The sequence below is a fragment of the Anas acuta genome, chromosome 5, assembly GCF_963932015.1.
Source record: "Anas acuta chromosome 5, bAnaAcu1.1, whole genome shotgun sequence".
In the NCBI taxonomy this organism is placed as follows: Eukaryota; Metazoa; Chordata; class Aves; order Anseriformes; family Anatidae; genus Anas; species Anas acuta.
The window spans coordinates 13,064,473-13,090,594 of record NC_088983.1 but is presented as its reverse complement, the minus strand read 5'-3'; the positions used below and the strand labels follow the sequence as shown (position 1 = coordinate 13,090,594).

General features: G+C 51.2%; 1 protein-coding gene across 4 annotated transcripts in view; it reads right to left on the bottom strand.

Annotated features, from left to right (window-relative positions):
* CCDC85C (coiled-coil domain containing 85C) overlaps positions 1 to 26,122 on the bottom strand; it is a 104,631-nt gene that overhangs the window by 37,309 nt on the left and 41,200 nt on the right. For all 4 annotated transcript variants that reach the window (XM_068682798.1, XM_068682796.1, XM_068682797.1 and 1 more), the window contains one exon: positions 4,226 to 4,302. In XM_068682798.1, the coding sequence (XP_068538899.1) occupies positions 4,226 to 4,302 (77 nt within the window). The remainder of the gene's footprint in view (positions 1 to 4,225; positions 4,303 to 26,122) is intronic.

Here is a 26,122-nt window from a genome sequence, read left to right as displayed (position 1 = left end):
AACGCATGCATTAGTTACAAAACTAAACAGAACCGACCTTTGGAGCTCCCAAAGCTGTTAAACACAGGTTTCTCTGATTTTGAGAGAAAAGGGTGTAATTACAAATTCATTTTTAGTTTCAGGGGCAGTGTGAGTTGGCTTAAAGGGTTTATGTTCTGCTTGGGCACTTTCAGCTCAGAGGAACAGAAAGCAAGTCCGGTCCCTCATCACACAGGTTATATCTTAATAACATGGACAGCACCCTCACCTGCTGAACCACAGACTGCAAAGGAGAGGTTAACACCAGCTCTGCGGTGCACTCCCCACAATGATGCAGAGAAGAAACAGGACTTCTCCCACACGATGTGCTGCAGATTAAATCCATGCACACAGCAAAAGGTAGCACACTTCTTCCCTGGAGAGTTTCAGGCAATAATAGGAATGCCTGTGAAGCTCTCCAAAGCCAACACCCAACGTTCCTGAGAGCTGACGTCCGTCTTCTTTACACCTCAGCTAAAACTTCGGAAAATAAAGTTGTCAATTAAGCCGACACACCAGAAACATACCTGGATTGCACCTCTCCTATAAAAGGAAGCTGGAGAGGAGCCAGGGATTTCCACCACACCTTACCAAGTAACAATGCCAGCCACGGTGAGGCTGCAAGCAGTCCCTGACGCTCCTCGGGAGCCCAGCATGAGCCTCTCCCCTTGCTCCTGTGCTTGTGGAGGACAGAAACCAGTTGCACTCGTGAGACAAGTTGACACTGTCAGCCCCAGGACGCTGAGGAACCACCTGAAATGTGGGGTCCTTGCCACTGTGGTTACAGCACAGGTGGCTACCAGCACGGATGGGCCTTTTGGGTAGCGGTGTTTGCTACAGCATCTCTCCAACCGGCACAAAGTAGGGCAACAAAAGCCGTGCGTCGGCAGAACTGCTGCCAGGGGTTTTGTCAGCACAGCGATGTCAACCGAGAGCGTCACTTTCTAGATAACACAGCCGTGACAGCAAAACTATGTGCTGTAAGCCTGAGTCAAAGACGGGCAGAAAACCGGAGTCGTATCTCCTCTGATAAAGGAGAACAGGAAGAGCTGCGGTTGCTGACGGGTTAGCAGTTTCAGAAGCAGCTCATTTCCCCACTGGAAATACACATCTCCTTCCCTAGAAAGCAAAGGAAGTCAAAACCAAAGAACCCCATACGCGGCTATCAGAAATAACAGCCACTTCTCCCTTTACTTTCCCCCCACTGCGCAGTGTGGCTCACGAGATGGCGCCTCCTGCCCCACGAGGAAGGAGCAGCCCTCTCCATTAATCTCTCCAAAGGAGTCACCAGAAGGAAAGCAGCGTGAATCACGGTGCACTCGCGCTGCTGATAGCACGTACACACAAGGCAGCAGCCTCAGCATGGGCTGGAGAGCTCTCCAATCTCCCGCTGAGCTTTCGCTCCAACGTGCTCGAGGAAAAGGAGATGTCAGGAAGCACAAGAAAAAGTGCACGCCACAGACCCCCGCGCTGCCTCGGTTCTGTGTCTGAACACGGCACGAAGCCACTCATCACGTCTCGGCCTAGCCTCTCATCCACGATGCCGGAGAAGATAAAGCAACAAATCTCACTCAGGATGCACCAGCCAGCAGAGGTGCATTGTGTCACCAGCCGCTGCAACATAAATCCTCCCGTGAAGCTCACAATATCATTTGCAGCACCAGGCTTCTCGGGTTTCTCCGGATGAAGCACTATTTCAGCTCTATGTTTAGCACTTGGAAAGCAGCCAGGAAGACTTCCATAACCACTACTGATTTGTTAATCCCTTAATGCACAGGCACTGTTTGTTACTTGGGACGTCAGGTTTCATCACTCCTCAGCATGGTGGTGATAGAACTCCTTGACACCAGACTGCAAATATTATTGCAATGTCAATACTCCCCGGGAGGAAGCCAAGCTGAGTTAAAATGTGACTTCGGTGTTGACAAGCCAGTTTGGCATTGCCGAGTTCAAAGTGCCAGGATCACCTGGCAACTTGAACAACAAGAGAAAGTTTGCCAGGATCCTAGAGTCTTAGCCCAAGATCCGCATGGCAACAGCCAAACACCTTCCAATCAGATGAAGCACAAAGAGCACGGTAAGTGGATTAAACTTCCCCAGGAAAGTGCTGGGAACAACGTGTACATATGCATGCGAGTGTGTCCATATATGACTTTTCCTCATTTTTCTGCCCCTTCTTTTCCATAGTCTGTGGACTCTGGTAGAAAATGAAATTACAACCGGTGAATTTCACATTAGGCATTAAAAGAGAAAAATTCCAGAACCAGGTCTGTAGCATCGCAGGCTTGGAGGCAATGCGGTTCAGGATTCCCAGGGAGTTCACACAGTCGCAGCTTCAACATTTCACCTGCTGCCCTAAGGAGAGCTGTCTGAATGCTCACGATAAAATAGAGGTATTTCCTGAGCACCATCTAAAATAGGTTGGATCCTGGTATTTTTGGAGGGCTGTTAAGACATCACATAGGGACTGCACAGAGCGGCTGGGCCAGGCTGGGGCCGGTAGCTCCTGCAGCTAGGGAGGCTCCTGGCCCTCTCCAGGTCACAGAGATATTTCAAGATAATTTCTCTCCTTCCTGGATCCAAACCTTTGTAGTAACACAGCCCAAAAGGTGAGGACAATTGCAGACAGCTTGTGTGCTCAGCAGAAAACACGCAGCCTTCACACCCGGGACAGAGCAAAGGCAGAAGGGCTGAGCCAGCCAGTAATTACCACCGCTTCTCTTTGACCTCAGAAGGCAGACGCGACCGAGCGGCGTGCTCGGCCACAGCAGGACAAAACCCAGCCAAGGGCACATCGAGCAGAGCCTGTCCCCAAACCCTTGCGTGTCCCTGGCAGCTGCGCACGCACAGCCCATCTGCTTATCAATATCTCCAATGGAATCGTCTCGGGGCCTCAGCCAGCACCAGCCAGTGCATGGGCTGGGAGAAAGACAGAGGGATTTAAAATTAAATTAGCAATTGATTAATACTTGAAGCCACTCGGTAGCTGTTGAGTTGAGAGTCCTCTGGGGGTTTTAACCGTTCAGCACTCTGTGCTTCATGCTACCAATCGCGTGGCTCGCAACAGCAACAAGAATACCTGAAACTTGGGGCAATTTTACAAAAAGCTCACAGTCTGGTTAAAAAGCGGTTTTCAATAAAAAAAATATTTACCAGAATTATTTTATTGAAATCTCAGTAAGCACATAACCTTCTTTTCGATTTTATTTTTAACATGGATATTTTAGAAATAAAACAGAAGATACCAGAACAACCTATTTTCAGACTCGGTGAAATGCAAAATAAAACATAACAAAAACTTTTTTGATTTTTTTTTGTTTGTTTTTTTTGTCTTTTTTACTTCTAGTCCTTATACTTTGGAAGAACCTGGAACAAAAGGATTCTGAAAACTCAGTGCCTGAACAGTGTAACAGGGAAAAGATGCAGAGAACAGGAGAAAAAGGGTAACTCTTCCGCTGCTTTAGACAGTGTTTTGCTGCTTTCTGAAGAGCTGCCCCTCTTCACACAGAGTGCTGTTTTAAGGGGGATCCAGGGGACATATCTGACTGAAGGATTGTTTTCTTCTTGCTGCTTGACATTCCTATATATAGATAGGTAAGCACGAGCAATGATCAAAAGCCCAGCAGCACATGGAGTAGACTTTGAAGGACAGATGCAAGCAAAAAGTGCCAGTTTTGAAGACGTCTGTTCTGCTTTCAGTGCGATCACAAATAAAAGCAGGGAGCCAGCACAAAACTACTCCCAAGGCCGCCCTTTTACTACAGCCTCCTCATTCAACAAGATAAAAGCAAATGTAAAAGGGCAAGCGAGATCCTGCAGCAAGGACACAGGCAATGCCGGAGCCTCTCTTCACCACTGCGTCCTGCGCGGAGGTGTCAACGTGCAAGCACAGCACGTGTCCTGCTGCTCCCAGTGCCAGCATCCCCCCAGCCCCTGCCACCCATCCTTCATGCACGTCAAACTACATTTCTGCTGAACACACAGACACGGACATTAACAGAGTTTACTTTTTTTCCCTATATGTAATTTTGAGGTAGCATTACTGCAAAAGTTGCATAACAAAACAAGACCAAGTTCCAGTAGTGGGGGGCTGGTACCAGTATGCTCTTCCCCTTGTACGAAGTCCCCACTGAATTCAGGTGGGCTAACACAGCTATACAGGAGCGGAACAGCAACGTTAATACCCATGAGGGAATAAAAAACCTACCTGAGAGAGAAGCTTGTTGTCATCCTCCAGCAGTTTCACTTTTGTTTCAAGTTGCCTGATGTAGTTGGAAGACGAATCTTTAGGAAAAAAGAAAAAAATATGTTTACATTTCTTGTTTTACACGTAAGACAGCAAAATATTTCCCCTGTCTGTGGAAAGCATGGGGAAAATAAATGTATTAAAAACTCAAGTGTAAAGGACAAGGAGGGTTTCTGCTAAAAGTGTTTTTTCACCAAAGAGCTGAGATTCAGCAAAGCAGTATCTTCTGTGAATCCATCAGTGCCACCAGGTTGGGCAGAAGGGGAGAAAGGAAGTGAAGTGAAGCTGAAAGACTGAGCTTTGTAATTTCTGGAAGTAATTTTGTAGCTTTGAAAGACATTCTTATTCACCTAAATGCACCAAAATACTCAACAACAGAACAAGATGTTTCCTTTCACATTCAAATAAACTACTCCCCCTCAAAGGCACACCTTTGTCTTGCAAAACCAAGTGAAAAAAATCACACAAATAGGGACAGCACTGCCAGGAGCTGCCATCACTGCATCAGGGTACGAGGTATACAGCCAGGCCACCAAGCTGAAGCACGCACACAGCCTGAAGTGTGCCACAGAAATGCCCACCCATGAGATCTCTTTTTTCTAGTGGCAGCATGTGACCCTAAACAGAAAATTACAGTACAGTGTAACCCCACGTAAAATGGTGATACTCGACTTGGAGGAAGTCAATGGCCAGTTTACCACTACAGTAAGGCAGAAGCACCAGATAGCAGACCTGGCACCGAAAATAATTTGCCAGCAAGCACTGTGGGTGGCTTACTGCTGTCCAAAACATTTGGGGTTGGTTTTGAAATGCACTTTGAAACACCACATTTGCAAATTTCACAGAGAAGAAATTAAAGGAACCTGGGGGAAACCTTTTATCCACTTTCATTACAGCTTAACAGTTTGCAATAGTTCCTTCTATCCATCTGGATGTTTGTAATATTTCCCTTCCACTTGTAATTTTGGTAGCAGAGGCTGCAAATTGTTGCAGCAGGAGGACAAGAGGGAGCGAGTTTTGCAGCTTTAGCACAAGAAATAAAAAAAATAAAAAATAAAAAAGAAACTGAATGGTTTCTGCATTGTTAAAAGGGCTCTGTGAAATGGAATTCTATTTTCCCTCGTTTCATTTATTATGGAGCGCCTGCGAAAGCCGCTATTCAGCCACGGGACTTCACACTGAGCATGAATCAGAGGAAGCGAGCGTTATGCAACTGCGCTGATGCCGCCGCGCGTTGCTGCCTGCCGGCACCCTGGGCTCAGCCCCGGCATGGCCAGCAGGCACCAGCAGCTACAGCTTTCCACACGCAAATGCCTGCACCTGCACATGTGGAAGGTTTAGGCTCGCACCACGCCAAGAAGCTTATCTTACCCGGTGCCAGTTCCTGCCAAACGCAAGCCTGACTGCTGCTTCTTGGCGACTCTCTGGGTAGTTTTGCAAAAAAGCTACTGCTAAGCACTTGGAGTGCTCTGACTGTTCAAGAGAAAAATTGGAATATGCTTGGAAAAGTGCTACCATAGGCAAGAGCCAAACCACACATAAAAAAACAGCAGGACCCACTGGAGTCAAGTGCCCAGCTAAAGTGCGCACACTGTCAAAGAAAACATGTTCGCTTCTTTGTTTTGATTGCACTTTGTGCAAACCCAGGAAATCCAAATAAATCCTCATAAAAAAAAAAAAAAAAGGTGACACCATAGGGAACTATGCAAGTTCCACCAACAGTTTAAGTGGCCGTGAGGTTCACAACAGCATCACCTTCAGCTGCAGGGATCGCAAACCATCTGCCCAACAACAGCTCAAACCCAGGAGGAGTTCAGATCAGAGGAAAGGAGGGCAAACGAAGCAGGTTATGTGATCGATCCATAGCACCTCACCTTCCCAGCTAAGGCTTCATGACAACGGTGTTGTGAATCCAGCCATGCATATAGAGATGTGTAGGCTATAACGCCACAAAAGCTCTCTGCTTAAGTCAGCAAGATTTCAGCTCCAGCTTAAAGAACTTGCTGAATTAGTAATGAACCTGCCCTCCATCAGGGTGATCAGGGAATTCTTAAAGCTCATGGAGCACAGTTTCACCTCCTCTACCCACTACATTTTGTTTACTTACCCCTAAATCCAGCCCGGTAACACCCATTTGGCTAACCAGTTCCCAGAACAGCCTCCGGCTCAGCCTGAAGACACCTTGGGACTCCACCTTTTCCGCTTGTGTGCTGGATACAACAGGCTCCATCTGCAGATCTGCTCAGATAAGGTGTCCTTCCCCACCCGCGCTCCAGCCCCAGCAGGAAGCAAGCACATGCTGCTAGGGCAGCAGCAGAGGTAAGTGCCTTACCCAAGGAAAGCAGCAATCCTGATACATCAGCTCCTGATTTTTATCTCGTAGCACTGAGGCAATCGAAGCAGCTCCAAGGAAGGATTCACGGCGGTGCCAAAGGACAGGCTCAGCCCACGCCTGCCTCTGGACTGAGCACAGCCTCTGCGTGCGTACATGGCACAGGCAGCAACACTTGCATAAACAAGTGCAAAAATGCTAGATAATGCTAAGGACGTGTTGCAGGTCACACACAGGCTCCAGAATAATCAACCTTTAAGCAACCTTTCCCCTGTTAGCAGCTGGACAGCAGGGAGCCCGCTCCACGCAGCGCCCCCCACACCTCTGTACTCTCTTATCACTACTTCTTATTGTGCCAGATACAGACCACCACGCTACGCTGTGCACAAAGGGCAGCAACAACATCAACAAAAGCTTATGGGAACTATTTCTGAGCCCGACAAGTCCCTTCTCCCAGTCCCTTGTCCATGGTGGGCAGGGAAGCTGCAGGAGGCCCTTTTGTGCAGCTCTACCTGGAGCACAGGGTACTTGGCCCAAAATGGAGGAGAGAGACCGAGCCTCACGAGCAACCCTTCTCATGTGTTTGTGGTGGCTTCAGCATTGCTAACAGCTACAGGAATGTAATGTTAAATGGTCCAGTTGGGACGCAGAAGCTGTTGTGTTCAGGCCCTTGGAGTGACAAGAAGTGAGTGGCTGGTTGACCATGGAAATTGACCATAGTTGACCAAGAAATGTAAATGGGGAGAGAATAATTTTCTACTTTATTTCCTATCCTTGCAAAGAAAAAGGTATTCTGTGGGCATGTTGAGGGGGCAACCCCTGCATCCCCAGGAACCAGTGCACTCCACAACCACCTCCAGTCTGAAAAGCTTGTTTGAGATTTGCTAGAATTCTTCAAACACCACTGTTCGACCCCAGACTACATCTGAGATCTGACCTCAGCCTAAAGACACTTCACAGCAATGTAAAATACAAGGGAAAAAAAAGCAAATGAGCTCTTTTGTCAGCAGAAGATGCTCTATCTCCAGCAAAGGCTGAGAAACCATGCTCAGAGCCGTCACCACCCTCACCATGCCCTCAGAGATGAATGCTCTCCATCTTCTGGACCTGCCGGTGCTGAGGTGGGTGCCACACAAGCCATCTGCACCTTGATCTCAGGTTTAAAGAATCCCATACCTCTCCTGACAGCCGGCAGCAACACTCCAGGGCTCGGCAGCAGAACCCCAGGCTGAGTCTCTCCCACTTTAGATCAAGAAACACATTCCCAACATTTTTCTGCCTCTGACCTTCCTCTTATCAGCGAGTCTCCCCCCTTGCCTGCCTCCCCCACAGCCGTGGGCTGAGGATGGCCCCGCTGACCCACCCAGGAGAGGCAGCAGAGCTGGAATGCTGACGGCTTGGACCCCCTCATCCCCTTCATTAAGAATTAAATGGATGGTCCCACCACCTTGTCAAGGCCTGCCATCAGCCATGAGGAATGCTTCACCCTCAGCACGAACGCACTCTCCTTGGCAGCATGGTTGCTAGGCCTGGGTGCTGGGACGTACCACAGCACCTCCCGTAGCAGCGTGGCACCAGCTTTATGTCTGCCCCCGCCTGCTGGTGCAAGGCCAACGGCCTGGTCGGACATGGCGAGACATCAGTCAGCTCTGTCTGTCACCACAGAAGCAGACAAGGATGGTGGGCATACATCAGATCAGCTTTTCAGGAGGATGCTGTGGCCCTCAGTGCCACCTGGGATCAACGTGTTCCTCCTGTCACACTCCTCAGGGTCACGGGCAGCTGCTGCATGAGCAACACCTCCCCTAGCAGGCCAGACAGCAGGAATTTCCCCTCAAAACCCCACACCTCTCACCTCCACCCTCCCTGTCACACATCAGACCGGGTGCTACCCAGCCACCACACCAGGAGCACCTTTCAGCAGCAAAAGCCAGTCTGGGGCTGGTCCCCACCTTGCCACCTCCACAAGCAGCACCGGTGGAAATCGTGCTGCTGTCGCAATCAGCCACGGCTCGCTTATGCTGTATAAATGCTTCCAGCCAAACTGTTGGCAGAGCTGTAAAACCTCAAGTCCCATTTCTCTATAAAGCCTTTGAAGAACTAATTGGACGTAGCTCCTCACATTATCTCCGTGAGAGGTAAAAGAGTCACATTCCAGCCCGCGAAGGAGCATTGCTGTTATTATCCACCCTTCTCAAGATTTACCGTCTTAAAAAATACACTCCATCTGGAATCGGGTGTAATTCAACTTTGATGTAATCTCGCTGAGTAACTTTTCTCCACGTAGATAAACCACTTAATACTCATTACTGCTAAATTGAGGCAAGACAAATCGCTCTACCTTGTTTTAACTAAAAGACCTTTGAGGGAGCAGGGAACTGCCTGGCTCCTGAAGCTTTTTTAAAGCATAAATTAGAAACTGTTTCAACAATCAAAACAATCCCTAAGCCTGCTGAGCACAGAGCAATGTCATTTTAAAAGACACTTGGAGACACTGGAGCCTTTCCGATCCTCATTTGAGATTTCAGAGAAATCTGTCTGAGGGGTAAGTGAGATGAATTATACATTTATTTTGACAGTAACAACGGAAATGTTTTTATTTCCGTGTATGTTATTTCTCAAAACCACGAGCACGCGGAGCAGAGGCTTGCATCGTAGCTACACAGCTGGCATCGAGCCACCTTTATTTAAGACCTGCTTATAACGAGGCCTTCCTTACTTCAGCGCTTAGATGGACGTGAGAAGGAAGGTAATGCCTTTACTTAGCACAGTTCACAACAGAGAGGCCAGAAAAGGTTAGGGTAGCAGTCTGAGAGGAGGATGCTGACTCCCAGCTGCCTCAGTGGCAGCAGGACAGGGCCTGCACCCCGCGTGGGCAATGCAGAACTCCTCCTGCTGCCTTTTCTCCCCAGGAGCTACATTTACAAAGCACGACTCACGACAGCGAAGCACGGCTATATCTGCTTTGTCAGTGTCCTGCTAACAAGATTCTTCCTCCCCTCATCAAAAGCAGCGACCCTAAAGGGCTTCTCCCAAACCCATACCCGAGGAGGAAAGGTGTGGGACTGAGCGATGTTCTGCCCGGCTCACACCTTGCAGCCAGCTGCCTCGTTCTCCCTCCTGTGATGAGATGGTGATATTTTTCCTTCCTCCTCTTCCATCAAAGATCATCTCAGAGAAAGAACTTCACCTGCGCTCAATAAAACACTTCGCTGTCTGTCGGCAGTTTTGTTATCACACCTCTGCTCTTCAGCACAATATTTCAGATTCTTATTGCTCTGCTGGTTTTGCTTCTTGACTCAGACAAGCAGGCTGAAAAATAGGCCAGTGGTTACATCTCATAGAGTAGTTGATTTATTAAGGCAACGGGGCTCTTTCAGAGCAGCTAGGAAGCAGATGAAACCCACACCTTTTTATATCTTGCCATTGAAGGAAACTTTTTAGAGGAGAACAAGCCCCCAACCCTTGATTTTTCCTAGGCAGCCCCCATCTTTCTGCTCTCACCAGCAAAACCCCATTCATAGAACCACAGAATCATCTAGGTTGGAAAAGACCTTCAAGATCAAGTCCAACTATTAGCCTGCCTTACTGAGTCCCATCGCTGAACCCTCGTCCCTTGACATGCCCCTTGGTGCCACGTCCACACATCTCTGAAACACCTCCAGGCACGGGGACTCCACCAGTGCCCTGGGCAGCCTTCCCCAAAGCTTGACCACCCGTTCCATGAAGAAATTCCTCCTGATGTCCAAGCTAAACCTCCCCTTCTGGCAGCTGGAGGATGCTGCTGGCATCCAAGGGACTTGGCTGCTGTCCCCACGCCAGCCCCTGTCCCGCTGAACAAAGGTGGTTCTCCTGCCTGAGCAGACGTGACACCCAGGCTCCAGCCCTGCTAGTCCCTGTTGAAAACATCACTAACCACAGCTGGGACAGTGTGTGAGTGGACGGGAGGGCAGGTTTGCAGACAACAGGCAGGTAAAAGCCAAAAGAAGGAAGCCAGCAGTGAGGTGAAGCAGCTCAGTGACCCCCTTCTCTGCTCTCGGGTCCAAAATATCAGCTGCTGCTAACCCCAAGCACCACACCTCTCCAGCAGGAGCTTGGCCACAATCTGGGGTCTCCCTTGGGATGCAATCAGAGAATAAGCCACAACAGGGCATATGGCAGACACAGGCTCCCAGCCCACTTTGAGCAGATTTTTACTGAATGGACACTGCCTTAGTCCAAACAAATACCAGGACCATATTTTTAAGGTGCAGACGATGTCTCAGGTATAGAATAGGTATTAAACCAGTATTCAAAACAATAGAGAAGGGCATTGTCAATCCAAACACAGAAATCCAGTCTCAGCCTACCACACACGTTTTTAACCATCCCACAGCAGTGGATGTGTGCTGGCAGCAAGGCTGTGCTGCTGCACAGCGCTGCCCCGGCAGGATGGGACAGATGCCACTGGAGCTATTTAATTAACGTTTCCAAGCGAGTCTCTAGCTAAGAGCTCTGAAGTTTTCCATGCCCACACGTTCCCAACTCAGTTCCAGCCCATTAGGCCTGTCTGGGAGCTTAGCAGCCTCCAGCCAGCCTGGACGAGGCTGATAAGGTCGCTCTGACTTCAGCTTTTGCTGCTCCCCGCTCGTCTCCCAGCCACGCCAGCACCTTCCAGCACTGAACATCTGCCCGCTGCCACTGTCACCAGGAGCTCAAGAGCTCCTGATATCTTATCGGGATTTCATTAGGACAAGGCTGATAGGAAAGGAGGAGCGTGTGCATGTGTGTGCTCGGTATGGCAGCACAGCCAGGAGAGAGCTGTCTTGTCTCTTCAGAAAGTGCCGACCGGTATCTCCTATTTTTTTTTGCCTGGTGACCTTTACATTACAGCCTCCACGGGGCCACCCTGCTATCACCTCAAAGCAAAGCAGGAGCCGGCGGAGATCTCCTGCATCCCAGCACTCTAACCCACTCGACCTGTAAAACCTGCTTAATGGGAAGGGGTAAATAAAGCAGCACAGAGTGCAAGGAGGAAGAGGGAAACAGAACTGAGAGGGTGGTGAAACATCTCCGATCCTGTAGCCTGACACTGCACTTCCCCTTCTCCCAGAGGGACAGCTGGTGGGGTGGCTTCTCCGGTGCTACTTCACCTCTGGCAGAGGGCAAGAGCAGGCAGGGCTCAAACGCACCCCCATACAACGTGAAGAGCCTCTGCTCCTGCTGATACAGATTGTACTTTCCTCCAGTCTCACTTTATTTACATCCCTACACAGGAGAAAGGGAGAGCATTTTGCTGTCTTCCCATAGGGAAAAAAAATGATGCAGCGAGCCCCAAAGTGCTCAGCAACATTTCCGACCTGTTCTCCTTGCCTGCATGACGGATGAGCCAAGCCACAAGTAGTGGCCACTGCTGCTGGTCCAGGCTTCCTGGGGAAATCTTTCCTTCTGTCCTCCAGAGATTTTCAAGGTAAACAAGCTAGTAAAAGATTTGTGTTTGCTTTACAAGTTGTGTTTTAATGCCTGGCTGTGGACAACACTCGGAGAACAATCAGCGTGGGGTTTATTTGAGGTTCAGCCTCAGAACGAGCTTTCAAGCAAGAGCAGGCAGGCTGTAATTAGATGCAATAAGTAAACACGGTGCTAGAAATATTAATGTCCAATATATGCACAGCCAGACAGTCTTGACTGGTGCACATGTAACGGGGGAAGGCTGATTTCCATGAGCTGCAGCTCTCTTGCCCCGTGCATACAAAAGCCTTCGCTGTCAGAGGGTGCAGGTGCTCCCTGGATCGGTTCCAGGTGCTGCAGGATGTGCGGCACCCACCCCGGCTCCGTGACACCAGGCAGATTTCACTTTTTGCTCAGCCTCTCGAAGAAGCCATTTGCTGTCCAACCACGTATATGTGCTCAGCGAAGGACTGCCTGAGCACGAAAAGGGCACTTCTAGAGAAAGCAGGACAGCATCCGAGCTGGAGGTGGATCGGAGGGATCCACCCTTCCACTGTCAATGTTGAGCTCCAGCCAAAAGGCTTTGCTTCCCGTGTCAGAGCCTCGCTGCAACACTGCAAGAGCTTCTGCTATCACCAGTCCCAGCAGAGTAACGCCATTGCCTGTTGACCAGTGCCAAGGCAGTGAATTAAGAGATCACCCTAATCTTCCTTATCCTGTACCTCCCTGCTACTGCTACAGATGGGCAAGGGCTGAGCTACCATGGTCTGGCCTAAGCAGGACCTTCCACGAGTGACGAGAGACTAATTTTAGAGAGCTAAATCCCCCGCTGTTGGCAGACCCGGGTATTGCTCCTCAGTGGTAAATGGACATCCCTGGTGCCCAGGAGGGAGCAGCCAGACCTTTTCCTTGCAGTTCAGGCCCTACAAGCTCCCTCCTTGGGGACAGAGGGAGGCGAGCACCAAGTTGTGTCAACAGCGCTCGCTCAGGGAGCAGGGCTGCAAGTCACTCACGGCTAATGGGATTCTGCAGCTTTAATGATTATGAAAAGGTTAAAATGACCTGCTAGGCACCCTGAGTTGTTTAAGCCTCTTTTCCTTCCTCGTGCTGCTTTAATCTTGGTAACACGGTCACGTGGCCCCGTTAGAAAAAGCTCCGAAGCCGATTAGTGGCTTCTACAACTCCAAGCTAGTGGCTGCCAACCACCCAGAACCTGTGGGGTGGTGTGACTGCTTGGGGCAGAGGAGCCCGCTCTGCTCCGCACCCTCCTTTTGGGGCACCTCCATGGATGCTGCAGCCTCCAGAAAACACCATGAGGGGATGGCCAAGGGGAGAACCCTGAAGCCAAGGGGACAGGCTGTACGTATTGCCTCCTGTGTCAGTCCTGTTACCTAATTCCTCCTTTCCATACCCAAAACACAGCCTGATTGCCCACCTGATGCTGGCTACTGCTGCAGTAGCCCCATCCCTGTCTGTATAATATCATCCGAAGACTGAGCCCGTCACACAGCCAGCATGCTCTGGGCAAAGCCTTGATATCATGGCAGCATCCCTCAACCCCTCACGCACAGCACTTCTGTGGAAAGTGATCCTGGGGGCTCCCGCAGTTTGTAACACATAGAAGAATCGGTGCCACGCTGTGCCAAGCAGGACGTGGGATCGCACTGGGACACAGAAACAAGAGCCCTGTATGTAAACAGGGGAAATAATCCTCCTTCATCACTGCTGTTAGTGACCCTGACCAGGGATCTGCACCCAGGTTTAGGCATCACGCTTCAAGGCTCATGTGGACTAGTTGGAAAGAGTTCAGGGAAGAGAAGTAAGGAGGATCAGAGTGCAGAGAGCATCATCTGGCAGAAGAGCTTGAAGGAACCCAGACTGGAGAAGGGAAGCTGAACAAAGACACAGTAACGGATTCAAGTATGTAAATGGCTGTCAAAAAAAGATGAAGCAAATAATTGCTCTCTGTGTCCACCCAGGAAAAGCCAGCAGGGATGCATAAGGGCTGGAAGAGATGGCCCCTGGAGGTCATGGAACTGCCATTGATGATGGCTTTCATGAACAGGGTAGGCAAACATCTGTCAGGAGCGGTTTAGGCACACCTGAGTCTGCCCTGGGGAAAGGAATGAGTTAGGTGACCCCAGCAGTGCTTCAGGCCTGGTTCCCATGACTATCCTGTACGTGTAATGCATGAGAAAATCCGTGGCTATTTCACTTAAATTCCAGAAAGCAAGAACCACAATTATTTGAAAGCAAAAACAAAATACAGTCTTTGACTGGTATATTAGATCTAATAACCTGAAACCATCCACGCATTTTGGTTTCCCATCCCCTGCAGAAATTCTCACCTCAGTGCTCAGCAGCTGGCAAAGAAAGGTGAAAGGACACAGAGAGCAGGCTCTGATAGCAGTGGGATGTGTGCAATATGAAGGTGATACTGGAAACACTCGGCTGTTTTAAAACACTGCTAGAGATCTCAGAGCTAGTACCCCTGAAAAACAGAGCTCTCATCTTTAAGATTTCCAGCTTTTCCACAGAAATCAATAACCCTACAGGAGGCCAACATTAAGTCTGAAGCAGACTACGCAGACAGCCGTGCCCATGTCCACAGAAATGTTTGCCCCCAAGATCTGAACCCCCACAAATGCCCACAGGTTTGATACCACCTTGGAAAGATGCAGGGGGTTCTTGCAGTTGCTAAATCTTCATCATTTTTGACCAGCCTTTTGCTGAAGTTTCTCCATTTTTATGACAAACCCCTAACCACACCAAGCCTGTGCAGAAGACATCAGGTTAATCCAAAGCCTTGTGAAATACAGCTCTTGTGAATGAGTTTTGCTTTGAAATTTCAGGTTTGTTTGAATCCATAAGCATTTTCTCCTGGATACATTAGCATTACCTCCTCGGGAGGAAGCCCTGCCCGGTTTCAGATGGCCGTAAATCTTACATTCAGTGCTGTACATGCAAATGGGCCGGCAGGTTTTGTGCAGAAATTCCCGTGGCCTTTGAAGGAACTCAGCTTAGAAACTGGTAGCACGAGGCAGCCCGGCTGCAGAAGGGCTCTCCTGAGTTCACAAAACGGCTTCCTCAGCATCCTGAGATGGCAAAGGCCAATTATCAGCTAAATCAATGTGTTGGTTTGGTTTTTTTGTTTGTTTTTTTTGTTTTGCTTTTAAATACAAAAGATTTTAAATATTTGCAGCAGTCTTTCCCTGTAAACATCACATTGAAACTTTTGCAGGCTCTGAAAATGCATTTCTGGTTGTAAATCTGCTCCCCCCTTTGCTTGGGAAGATTCTTCTGGACAATAAACCCAGCGCGCCCGGGAGAGGACTGCATAATTACCCGCCGCACACAATGGGCACCGGCCTTTCCAACGCACTCCTCAACCGTCAGGAATCCGAGCTGTGCGATAATTAAAACTCAGAACTCCTCTACCACCGAGCCCAGAGAGAAATTAACCTCGAATTTCCAGTCCTCAAATACCCCCGTGATTCTTGGGGAGCCCCCTATTAAAAAGCTCTCGTAGATGCGAACAACACAGTACCGACGGGAAAAAATTAATCGGGGGTGCGAAAACCTAACGATTAGGTTAATGAAAAATCGGCTCCATTGACTCCGGCCACTCGACCATTCCTGATGAGGGTAAACAGCCTTCCCCCCCTCCTTCCTCGGCCCCCTTTGTCTGCCACATAGGAGGAGGCTGAAAGCGGGAACTCATTCAAAAGTGATGCCTCGGTGGGAAAGGGCTGGAGCGGGATCAAAGCCCTCGGGGCGCAGAAGGGGCAGCAGCAGCACAACCTCCCTGTGCTCAGGAATGCGCTGACGCCGGCTGCTGGGCCCAGCCAGGAGAAGGGGCGAGAGTGACAGCCGAAGAAAAGCCGGATGGGGTGAAACGCTGGGAGAGCTAATTAAACAAAAAAAAAAAAAAGAAGCAAACGAGCAGCACAAGTTGCTGGTTCGGAGGCCGGCTGGGCTTTGGTTGGGTTGCACAGGGGCGAAGGACGAGGAAGCCCCGCTGGGAGGTGGGCTCACGCCCGGGGCCTTTTCCCACCTTCCTCACTTGTGCCCCTCCATCAGCATCAGCATCGGCTGCCCCAGCCTCTCCCCATGAGCAGCAGAGCCTAAAAACTCCGAAATTCCCCAGGTCATGCCTGGAGAGGGCAGGAGCCTCCTCCTGCCCAGCGTAGTTTCACGGTGCCACCTGCTCCTGCCATGCTACCTGGGGCTGGAGCCAGTGGGAACTTCTTAGGGAAAGTGGTTTTTCATGGAAAATGCTGATTTATCAAGAGAGCGTTTTTAATGGAAACGCGTCCAATTTCATGCATTTTTCAGCTGGGGATGAAATTTCTGGTCAGAACCTTGGAGAGAAAGAGAGAAAACCTAAAATAGCCACAAGCCTATGGCTTAAGGCAATTGCTGGAGAGCGTATAAATCCCTGCACACTAAGCTCTTCTCGACTTGGGGATTGTGTGCATCTGTGTCAACGAGACACAAATTTCTATGGCCAAGGATATGGAACCTGGCTAGGCTGCAGGAAGAAGCCCAGCTCCGTGTCCTATTTGCCAAAAATAACCACTGCTGGAGAGCAAAGTGGCTCACACCAGGCAGGAAAGGCACCGGCACAGGTCCCGACATTCAGCCCTGGTTCAGTTTGGGATGTAGGTGTGCTCTGCAATTAGCTGCTTTGATGTGCTGGTCCCTCGCAGTGACCTGGAGTTTTTTGGGGTCCCAGCCAAGAAACAAATCCCTGCTGCAGGCTGGAGCACCAGGGGAACCCATCCCCTTCCAGCAGGCTGTGAAGACCCTTGCAGCACAGGGGCTTGACGTTGGGGTTCAGACACATTTGGGATGAAGTAGACAAGTCACCAGGACAAAAACCCACACGTGACAAGGAAGGTGCTTGGCTGCTAGCCCAAACACACCACGGAGGTGGGACTCAAGGCAGGTGCTGGTGGGCAACAGGAGTGGGGGCACAAAGCAGCCCTTTTTGCCATCAAATCCCACAAACGGAGCACAGACTGCTGCCTGTGTTCTCACACACGGGTGAAGGGAAATGCGCTTTTTGGAAAGCCTCCCTACCCCTCTCCCTACCTGCAGCCCTCTCCTGCCAGCTGGAGGGGAATTTGCAAGAGGAAATTAAACAGGAAAGGGGCTGTCAAGTGTAATGCGTTGGCTGCAAGGCGCTGGTGGATGGTTTGTCGGAGCCAGCTGGGAACAGTGGTAGGCCAGCCAAAAATGTGCTATAGCCCAAAACTGAGCGTAACAGGGATCCCAGATACCTGCACAGGATGCCACGTGGTGGAGTTGAAGGATCTGAGTACAGGAAACGTATAATTAATGCCTAGAAAGAAAGGCTAGACAATGCCTTACACATCACGCTATTAGGAAATGCTTAAGGGAGCAGCAACAAGATGGAGGAGGAGATTAAAGCGTATCACCGGGCTGCACTGATGCGATGAGACAATAGGAAATAACAACTGTTTTAGCTAAGTTAATGGTGCAACGTCGCTACAATAAAAGTGGGAGTGATCATTTAGAAAGAGAAATCTCCCCAATGACTGTGCTGTGCTATCATCTCAGCCACCACCCCTACCCAGGAGCTTTCGGAGGCGCCCTACACAGCCAGACCTTCCTGGGACCGAACCTTTTGAGGGGACGCTGAGCCACCCCGCTGCACAGGGAACGTGAGTGGGGCACATCCCACCCAGACAACCCAGGCGTTTGTCCACCGGGGATGATAAAATCAATCCCAGAGTGATTCAGATGTCGGGTGATCAGAGGAGATTTTCTGATCCCACAAGCCAAACAAACTCGCTACAGCTTTGCAAAAGGACCGTGCCGACCTGAGGATACGTTTCCCCCAAGGACACTTCCAGCAGTTACAAACATGCAACGCAGCCAGCTCTCGCTGTTATTTATTAACAGGTTTATTGCCTCTCGCCGGAGCACTTTGGACTGGGCTGAACGCTCCCGGTTCACGCTCACCTCGCTGCGCGGCCAGGAGCTGCCTCCACGCCTCGCCCTCGGCCCGGACGCTCCAGCTGCACCCACAGGAGCCACCTCTGCACATTCGGCTTCGAAAACACATTCTGCATTTTGGTTTGAAGCGTGGGCTCTCAGCAGTAAGCTGCAGCACAGAGCCCTGCTTGCTCTGCGGCATCACATCCACGAGTCAGAGAAAGGGCTCAGGGCTCTGTGACACGGAGCAGGGCAGAGCAGAGGCAACACGAAGGGACACAGAAAGGGACCCAGGTACAGAAGAGGACCCAGATCCAAAACCCTTCTTTCCTGACCACCTGAACCCACGTGTTGCCCCAGGCGTCTCCCCTCTGCTCACTGCACAGGGCTGCCTGGCGCTGCCCTGCACCCACCTCCCAGCACCAGCTGAGAACCAGGTGAGGGAGAGGATGAGCTTATTTCCACAAACAGCTCTTTGTTACTCACATAAAAGACAAAATAAGACAACCCAGTGCAGGCATCCTTTCAGTAACTACCTTCTGGGGCTGCACAGTGCGTGGAGAAGGGAAATGAGTCATTACACCTGCAGACAAAGGGGGTTGTTCTGGTTCAAGCCCAGGAATGTGGAAGGAAATTACATGGATAAGGTAACGGCACTCATAAAAATGATAAAGATGCTTCAGGTCACCCAGCCCAGGAGTTCCCAAAGTATTCTATGTCCCAGTTGCTCCCACTCCTGAGAGATACATCCCATGCGCTCCTTCCTCCTCACAAGCCAGGCAAAGAAGGGCAACAAATGTTGGGAGCAGCATTTCAAGGCCTGCCAGGGCTCTGTCCTACACAGGGACAAGCTCCTGCTGCCACCTGATGCCGGTGGCATCTTGCTTTGGTAGAAACATCAGCGTTCAGCTCCCCCAAATCCAACGCTCAGCAAAAGACCCTGCCTTGCCCCACCTGCAGTGCAAACACTGGCTCCCAGAAATGCCCTGTTCCTGTGGAGAGCCCATCACATCCCCCAGAAGCTGCTGAGGTCGCCCATCTCCTCCCCAAAGCAAGATTTTCCTCCCATTCTCATTTTCACATGACCCGAGTAAGCAAGGACCTTCCTCGAGAAGCTCTGCCCCAGCCTGATAGCTTTCACCCTGAGGAAACCGTTCCTGACTTTCTCCTTCGCCTCACTTCACCCCGTTAATCCCAGCTACAGGTGCTCGCCCCACCCCACACATCGCCTCCCCACCTTCACCAACTCACGTCCCCACCGAGGCTGCTCACCCCGCTGCCAGAAGAGCAGGGGCCCGATCCTGCCACGCTCACAGCAGGCTCAGCCCCCAAAGGTGTGTAAGAAAACCCTGGGGAGCTGTTTGGGCGGGGGGATTTGTCCCTTCTCCCCCGATGTGCTCTGAAAGCAGTGTCAGGCCCTCCTGCACAGCGTGCCCTGCCACACCACTTGCCACCCCGCGGCCACGCAGCCCCGTGTGCGCTGACCGGCGGGGATGTAATCAACTAACAATAATAAACCGGGTAATACTCAATTGTATGGATCCGCCCGGCAGATGAAAGGATTTACAAAGTCTGGATTTGTCTCCCGGCCCTGGCAGCTTTCCCACAGTCCCACGTTAATCCACGGAGCCAGGGAGGATGCGCAAAAACTCCCCAACCTGCGTGCTCCTGCGGGGTGCGTGAGCTTCACGCGAGGCTCCAAGCTACAGATCTGTAATTTTCGTGTCCCCTGCTCTGCTGCGTGCTCTACCTGACCCTAAATGAGCATTGCACGGCGGCAAAGCCCCCTCAGAGACAGGCAGCTTATGCAACCGCTAATTCCCTAAGCACTCCAATGCCTTTAGTGACAGCCAGGCTGAGCAGGGGCTCAGGCTGGCAGCAGCCAGTTCACCGCCCAGATGCGCCCAGAAAATCGCTGTTACCTTGGGGAATCACAGGGCAGCACCCCCCCGTTCACCTGTGAGCAGCTCCCCAGCAGGGTAAAGAACGTCTTCCGATGCTGGAAATCACTGACAGGTTGTGTTTGCTGTAATTCCTGTGGCAACCTGGCTACCAGCACTGCTGGCCAGGACCCCTGGCGAGGGGGGCTTTGGTGTGCAGGTGGGTCTCGCCTCTGCCCCTCAGCTGGCTGGGGAGGACTGGAGCATCCCCCAGCCAGTCCGTGACGCTGGGCAGCTCCTCAGAGACACCACTGCAGTGTTGAACAAAGAAAAATTAAACCAACTTGTTGAAGTATCAGCAGCTACTGGCCACAGGTCGGCTGCAGTGCCTGCCTTGTTCCCGAGCCAGCCAGCTCCTCGCCAACTGCCACGGCACAGCACCTGATAAACGACACCTTAAAAGCCCGGCAAAGTCCTATTTTTACAAGGAGGGCTCATTCAGTCAATTGATCAACAGCGAGGCAGACCCGGAGGGCCCTGCAAACACGGGTGCCTCCCGCTGATGGGAAGCAGACGGGCACCAGCCGACTGCCAGCAGCCTGGCAGCCACGGTTTGTGGCAGGAGGAGGCCAGGGACAGAGATCTCCTGCGGTGGGAGGTTTGGGCAGAGGCTCCACGGCTTTAACCCCCCCAGGCTCAGGCCGCCCATTTGGCAGCCGCCAGCCCTCTGTCCAAGGGAGCGTCCACCACAAACACGCACCAGAAAAGCAGAGGGAACATCTCCAGGGAGGCTCACACGGGTGATACTTTGGTGGAGAAGCTTTTCGGGATCATCCCCCTCCTAGGTCCATTCAGTGTTTCTTCCATCTGAGAGACCAAGGCAGCAAACCTGGGGGTCAAACCCACCCCGGGCCAGCTCCCAGCACCGCCGCAGGCTGAAGCACGCACACAAACCCCCCCACACCACCTCGAGGAGCCCTCCCTCCCCTCCAATCTGCACTAATCTCCTCTACCGTCTGTGCCGCGGCAGATAACTCAGAGGCAATGGCACGCTCCCTAACACATTGCCTCTCTCGCGCAGCAATTAAATGTACATCATTGCCTGGCTGTCCCCTCTCCTTGGGGCAGGAGGGATTGTCATCATCTTCACGTCATGATTTACAGAGGTAATAATCATGGCACCAGTCTCATTACATGCCAACTTTCGGGAAATTAGGTGATAGATATTATTCATTAACTTGCCACATGATACCCATATCCATCCATCTGTTACAGCTGAGCTAACATTTTGGTTGGGAGCATGCAAGCTAATGGCTTCTTCAGGAGGGAAGCACGGACTGTCCTGAAAAGTGATGGGGAGGAACGAGTAAGATGGCAACTGGGTAAAATCAGCTTGCCAAAATAAATAAATTCAACCTTTGCCCTCCAAAGCAGAGCGATGTGTGATGCTCCAGAATGGCAAACACGAAGCAAAAACTTCATCCCTGGTGGGCTCAGCCCAAACAGCTGCACATGATGCGTGATTAACACCGTTTTGGGGTGCCCTGGCAGGCTGCTCCATCACGATGAGCTGCCCAGGACCCTGCGAGGAGCTCCCTGCACTTTGCCCAGTGCTGGGTTTCTGGAGTAGCTGGAGCCCAGGGATGCTCAGCAGGTACCAGGAGCCTGGACCAGCCTTTGGCAGCCCTGGGACCGTGAAGACAGAAAAATGCTGAGCATTGGGCTCTCACCCTGGTGCTGGGACAGAAATCTCCCCAGGTGCACAGGAGGGCAGTCACGGAGGAGACAAAAGCCTCCAGAGCTTTGCTGCTTCTCCCCAAAAACTACTTATCAGCCAGGCTCCAGCATCGCCTCAGCTAACAGCGAGATGGGCATTTTTAGAGAACATAATTTCAGGATGATTCACTGCCAGAATGAGGGAATGAAGAGGATTCCTGCGGAGTGTTCTTCATTTCTATCTCTTTTAGGAGAGGCTGTGTTCTCAGGCACGGGAACCAGAGGGGAAATGGTGAGGCCTCAGACGGGCACGATCCCACATTGCACAGACAGCCACTCTCGGGTATTAGTCATCATTAGTTAAATAACACAAACGGCTTCCCAGCAAATTTCTTGCCAGAAGGAGGAGAAAAGCGAGCGCGGATGGTGCTGCTGTAGCCAGTGCCAGCCTTTGATACAGCAGCACCACAAATCTCCGACAGATGCTCCCAAGCAGGGCAGAAAGTTTGTGCCCATCAAGCTGCAGCACGCCCAGGGGCCCAAATTTACCCTCCCTAACCCTACATGACCCTTTTAACAAATGAGTCCTCCAGCACAACGCCTTACCAAGTACCACAAAAAGAAATGGGTTTCTCCTTCCTGCTTACTCCCTCGATGCAGAGAAGTGCCGCCCAAAGTACCCGAGCTGGCTGGGGGTCCTGTAGCTGGGAAAAGCTGCAAGGGGGATGGCAGGAGGGCAAGGAGAGGGGCAGGGGAGGGCAGAGAGCAGCCAGAGCCTGGGAGCTTGGACGTCTACCTTATATTTAAAACTTGCCACTAACCACAGGCAGACGGGATGGGCACGGGGAGCCGGGGCCCACCCCTGGCATGAGGCCCAGCACGAGGGAGCCAAAGCCTCCTGTGAAAGAAGGCAGCACCCAGGGGTTTGTCTCCAAATGGGAGCTGATGGCCCCTGCCCCAGCTCGGGATGCTGGGGTGAGCCGAAGCAGAGCAGGGTGTGTTACAGCACCCACAGCTCCATCGGGGTACCCGCGGCCCAGCTGTGCCACATCACAAACCCGCCGGCTTGGAGCCGTTCGCAAGTCTGAGACTGTCAAAGCGTGCTGCAGCTCCTGCTGAGCAGCTCAGCAAGCTGAGGAAGGATACAAAAATCCATGAAAAAAGCCCATGCTCAGAGTCCATACGCTCTGCTGGCTCACAGCTGTGCAGCACAAAGCCATCGGCAGGGCCACGGGCATTGTCCTCCTCCCAGCCCCAAAAACTCCAGGCACCCGTTCATCTCCCCACCATTCCCATTCAGCAGGGGCTGGCAGCAGGGTTGTGAGGGGCACGGGCTGTCCTGTCCAAGACCCCATGTACTCCTCGGCACCAATGCTCATCTTCCTGGGAGGTTCCCGGGCACAAGTCGAGCTGAGAGCTGCGGGGCAAGCTGGCACGCCGGAGAAGCAGCAGTACCCTTCTGGTGAGCCAAGACTGACTCAAACGCATTTCCTTGTGAATGTAGCACACAGGCAGCAGTTTTGAGGCGTACTTGACCACGTTCCTACAAGGTTATCTTCCAGCACACTGAGCTAGCACCCACCTACGGATCTCCCCTTGGCTCGGCCGTGTGTACCATGCACGAATTAACGGGAGGGAAGCTCAGCAGGAGACGAGGCTCCATTTCTCTCTAAAACACTGGAGGGTTGAGAGTCATCCTGCAGGGCTGCTTCTGACACCCGTAGCATGTTCCGTGAGGTTAGGTGCTGGTAAGAGCATTAAAGGAGCGTAATTATACCCTAACTCCAGGATTCGCATCGACAGATTTGTGCTCCTGCAGGACCCAGCTCCACTTGCCTAGGGCAACGAGATGGCAGGGAAAGCAAAACGTTCAGCAGCCATAAGGGATGAAAAGATGAACACAGACTAGAGCTGAAGACATTTAGGTTAGAAATTAGGGAAGGGAGGTATGGGACACTGGGACAGCCTTTCAAGGGTCCACCTGCAGACCCAGGCACGTCCAGGAGGAGCATGACGGGCAGAAGCTCTTCTTGGCTTAGGACCCTGCAGCACTTCACCCACTGCTTTAACAGAGGGTTTTTGTTAGGTAAAAAATTGGGTTTCAGCGTTTTTACAAAGCACCACAAGTAGCAGGCTCTCCTTCAGGTCACTGCCACAGCACGGCAAGTGGCGGGAGGCCCCTGGGAAGGCGAGCTTTCAGGCAGATTAGTACAGCTCCGGTGGAGAAGGGAAGACGACAGACACTGCTTAGCAGACCCAAGGCTGGCCTCAGCCTTCCACGGCATTTTCTTCACCATCTCACAGTCCCTTGGTCAGAAAAGGCAGTTCCCATGTAACGAAGTGCAAACACTTTTGCTCTCGCTAATTACTTTTAATTAAGACAGCGGACAAAGGGTAAAGATGCACAAGATTCATTCTTTTTTTTTTTTTTATCCTCTACTCCCATTGTCTTCATTTTCAAAGAGGATCTCAAATATCCAGATACCAGAAGCACAGGTTCAGAGACAATACGTTAGGAAAATGATAACAAAACATTTTGGAAGCATGATCAGGTTTGCACGTAATGACTGGCAGCTTGTTGCAGTGCTATGTGCCTCCCTGGTGGATCTGTGGCCACCAGGAGAGCTGTGGGGCCTCCCTCACACAAAGCCCCTGGGAAGTACAGGGGTTTTAGCACAGTCACTGCATCACCGTTGACTTTCTGGAACATTTTGTGCATTATAATTAATGATATTAGAGCGATGTGCACGTATAATCAACCGGCTGTGCTTCTGCCCATAAAGGACACCGTCAAGGGCAAGGAAGCAGAAGCATAAAACAAAAACTCAACCCTCCTCCTGCTCCCCTCTTGGCTGTTGGGTGAGCACAAGCCGTCCCGGTCAGGGGAGGCCACTGGTGCTCTGTGGGGTGGCCGTTTTGTTCCTACAAGGAAGAATGTTAGCTAATATTGATGTTCTTTAAAAAAAAAAAAAAAACTCTTTGCAAAGGCTAGGAAAAAAAAAGTTCTGCTGTCTTGGGAAACGTCTTTCCCACTGGCTTCTCCTTAAGGATTCAGTTTAGGCTTGTGGGAACGTAACACATTAGAAACTCGCCCATAATTTGCATGCCCCAAACAGCAGGGAGATATCATGAGATCTGGTATTCCTGAGATTTCTTTCCTTTGGCAAAACATAACTCCGGAACATTTACTTGCAGAAAAGTTCACACATCATTACGGCTAAACTGTGTGCCTAGTGAATGAAGACGGGCCCCGAGATGACACATTACCCTGTGGTTTTGTTCTGCTTGCTTTGCTTCCTTACTTCATTTGCAAAATTAGGGTTGGTCATAATCCTTCCATCAGTCTTTCCTGAAAATTAGGAAGAGGCTGAACCAGATTTTCCAATTAAAAAAAAAATATCTTCCCACAGTTTCAGAGATGTGAAAATGGGTTTGCCAAGTATTTCGTCTGCAGGAGCTCTCTGAAGTACCAGCCCTACAGCTGAATGCCCAAAAGTTTCTTCGCAAACGATCTGGGAGGTGCCCTGTGAGCATTCCCCAGCAGCACACTCGCCCCGAGTGATCCCCTCTCACTTCACCCTTTTCTCTATGCCCATAGTTCCAGACAAGAGGGAACACGGGCCAGAGGGCACACAGAGTTAAAAATCTTTCACACAGGTGCTTTAGCAACAGCGTTATTTATTATTTCATAGAATCACAGGGTCATAAAGGTTGGAAGAGACCTTCAAGATCACCTGGCCCAACCATCCCCCTACTACCAACATCAACCCACTAAACCATGGCCCTAAGCGCCAGGCCCAACCTTTCCTTGAACACCCCCAGGGACGGTGATTTTAATTTATTTGTCTCCTTTTCTTGCAACTGCTCGTCGGTGATAAATAGGCATCGATGAACAAAGCAAGAGCACAGAAATCTGGGAACCCCCCAGAGATGGGGACCACAACACAGCCGCCTCCAGTGCCTCCTGTCAGCCCCTTTCCCCATGAACTCTGCAAACTCAGCCCTGAGAGATCCTCCAGGCAGGATGCTGAAACCCCCTCCAGGCAGGTCTGAGCTACCCATCACCCACTGCCGACCAGACCCTAAAGCGTATAAGCAGGCATTTCTGCTCCTACAGGGTGGAAGGCAGCTCTGCATACCCAAAACGAAACCATCAGAGCTGCAGAGAGGTCAGCCAGCAGGGTCTTCTCCCGCAGGACCAGCACAGAAGGGTCCCTTTCTGTCCCCTGCCCCATCCTGCAGTGCTCGAGGAAGCCACCTCTGCGCCAAGCCCTTACGACTAAAGGCAGAGAGAGCAGCGGCCCTGCCGGCCCGTTTCAGACGGGAGCTGCGATACCGGGGAGCTGAGGGACTCGCCCAGGGTTACACAAGAAGTCTGCGGCCAGCCCCACGAGGCCCAATCCAGCACCTAAACCACACTCCCTTTTATGTGGTGCTGGGGCTGAGGCCTAAGAGCTGCCGGCGTTTCGCAACACGAAGCCACATCCTGCAGCCCTTCCGCGGCGAGTGCAGCCGGGAACCTGGAGATCAGCACTGAAG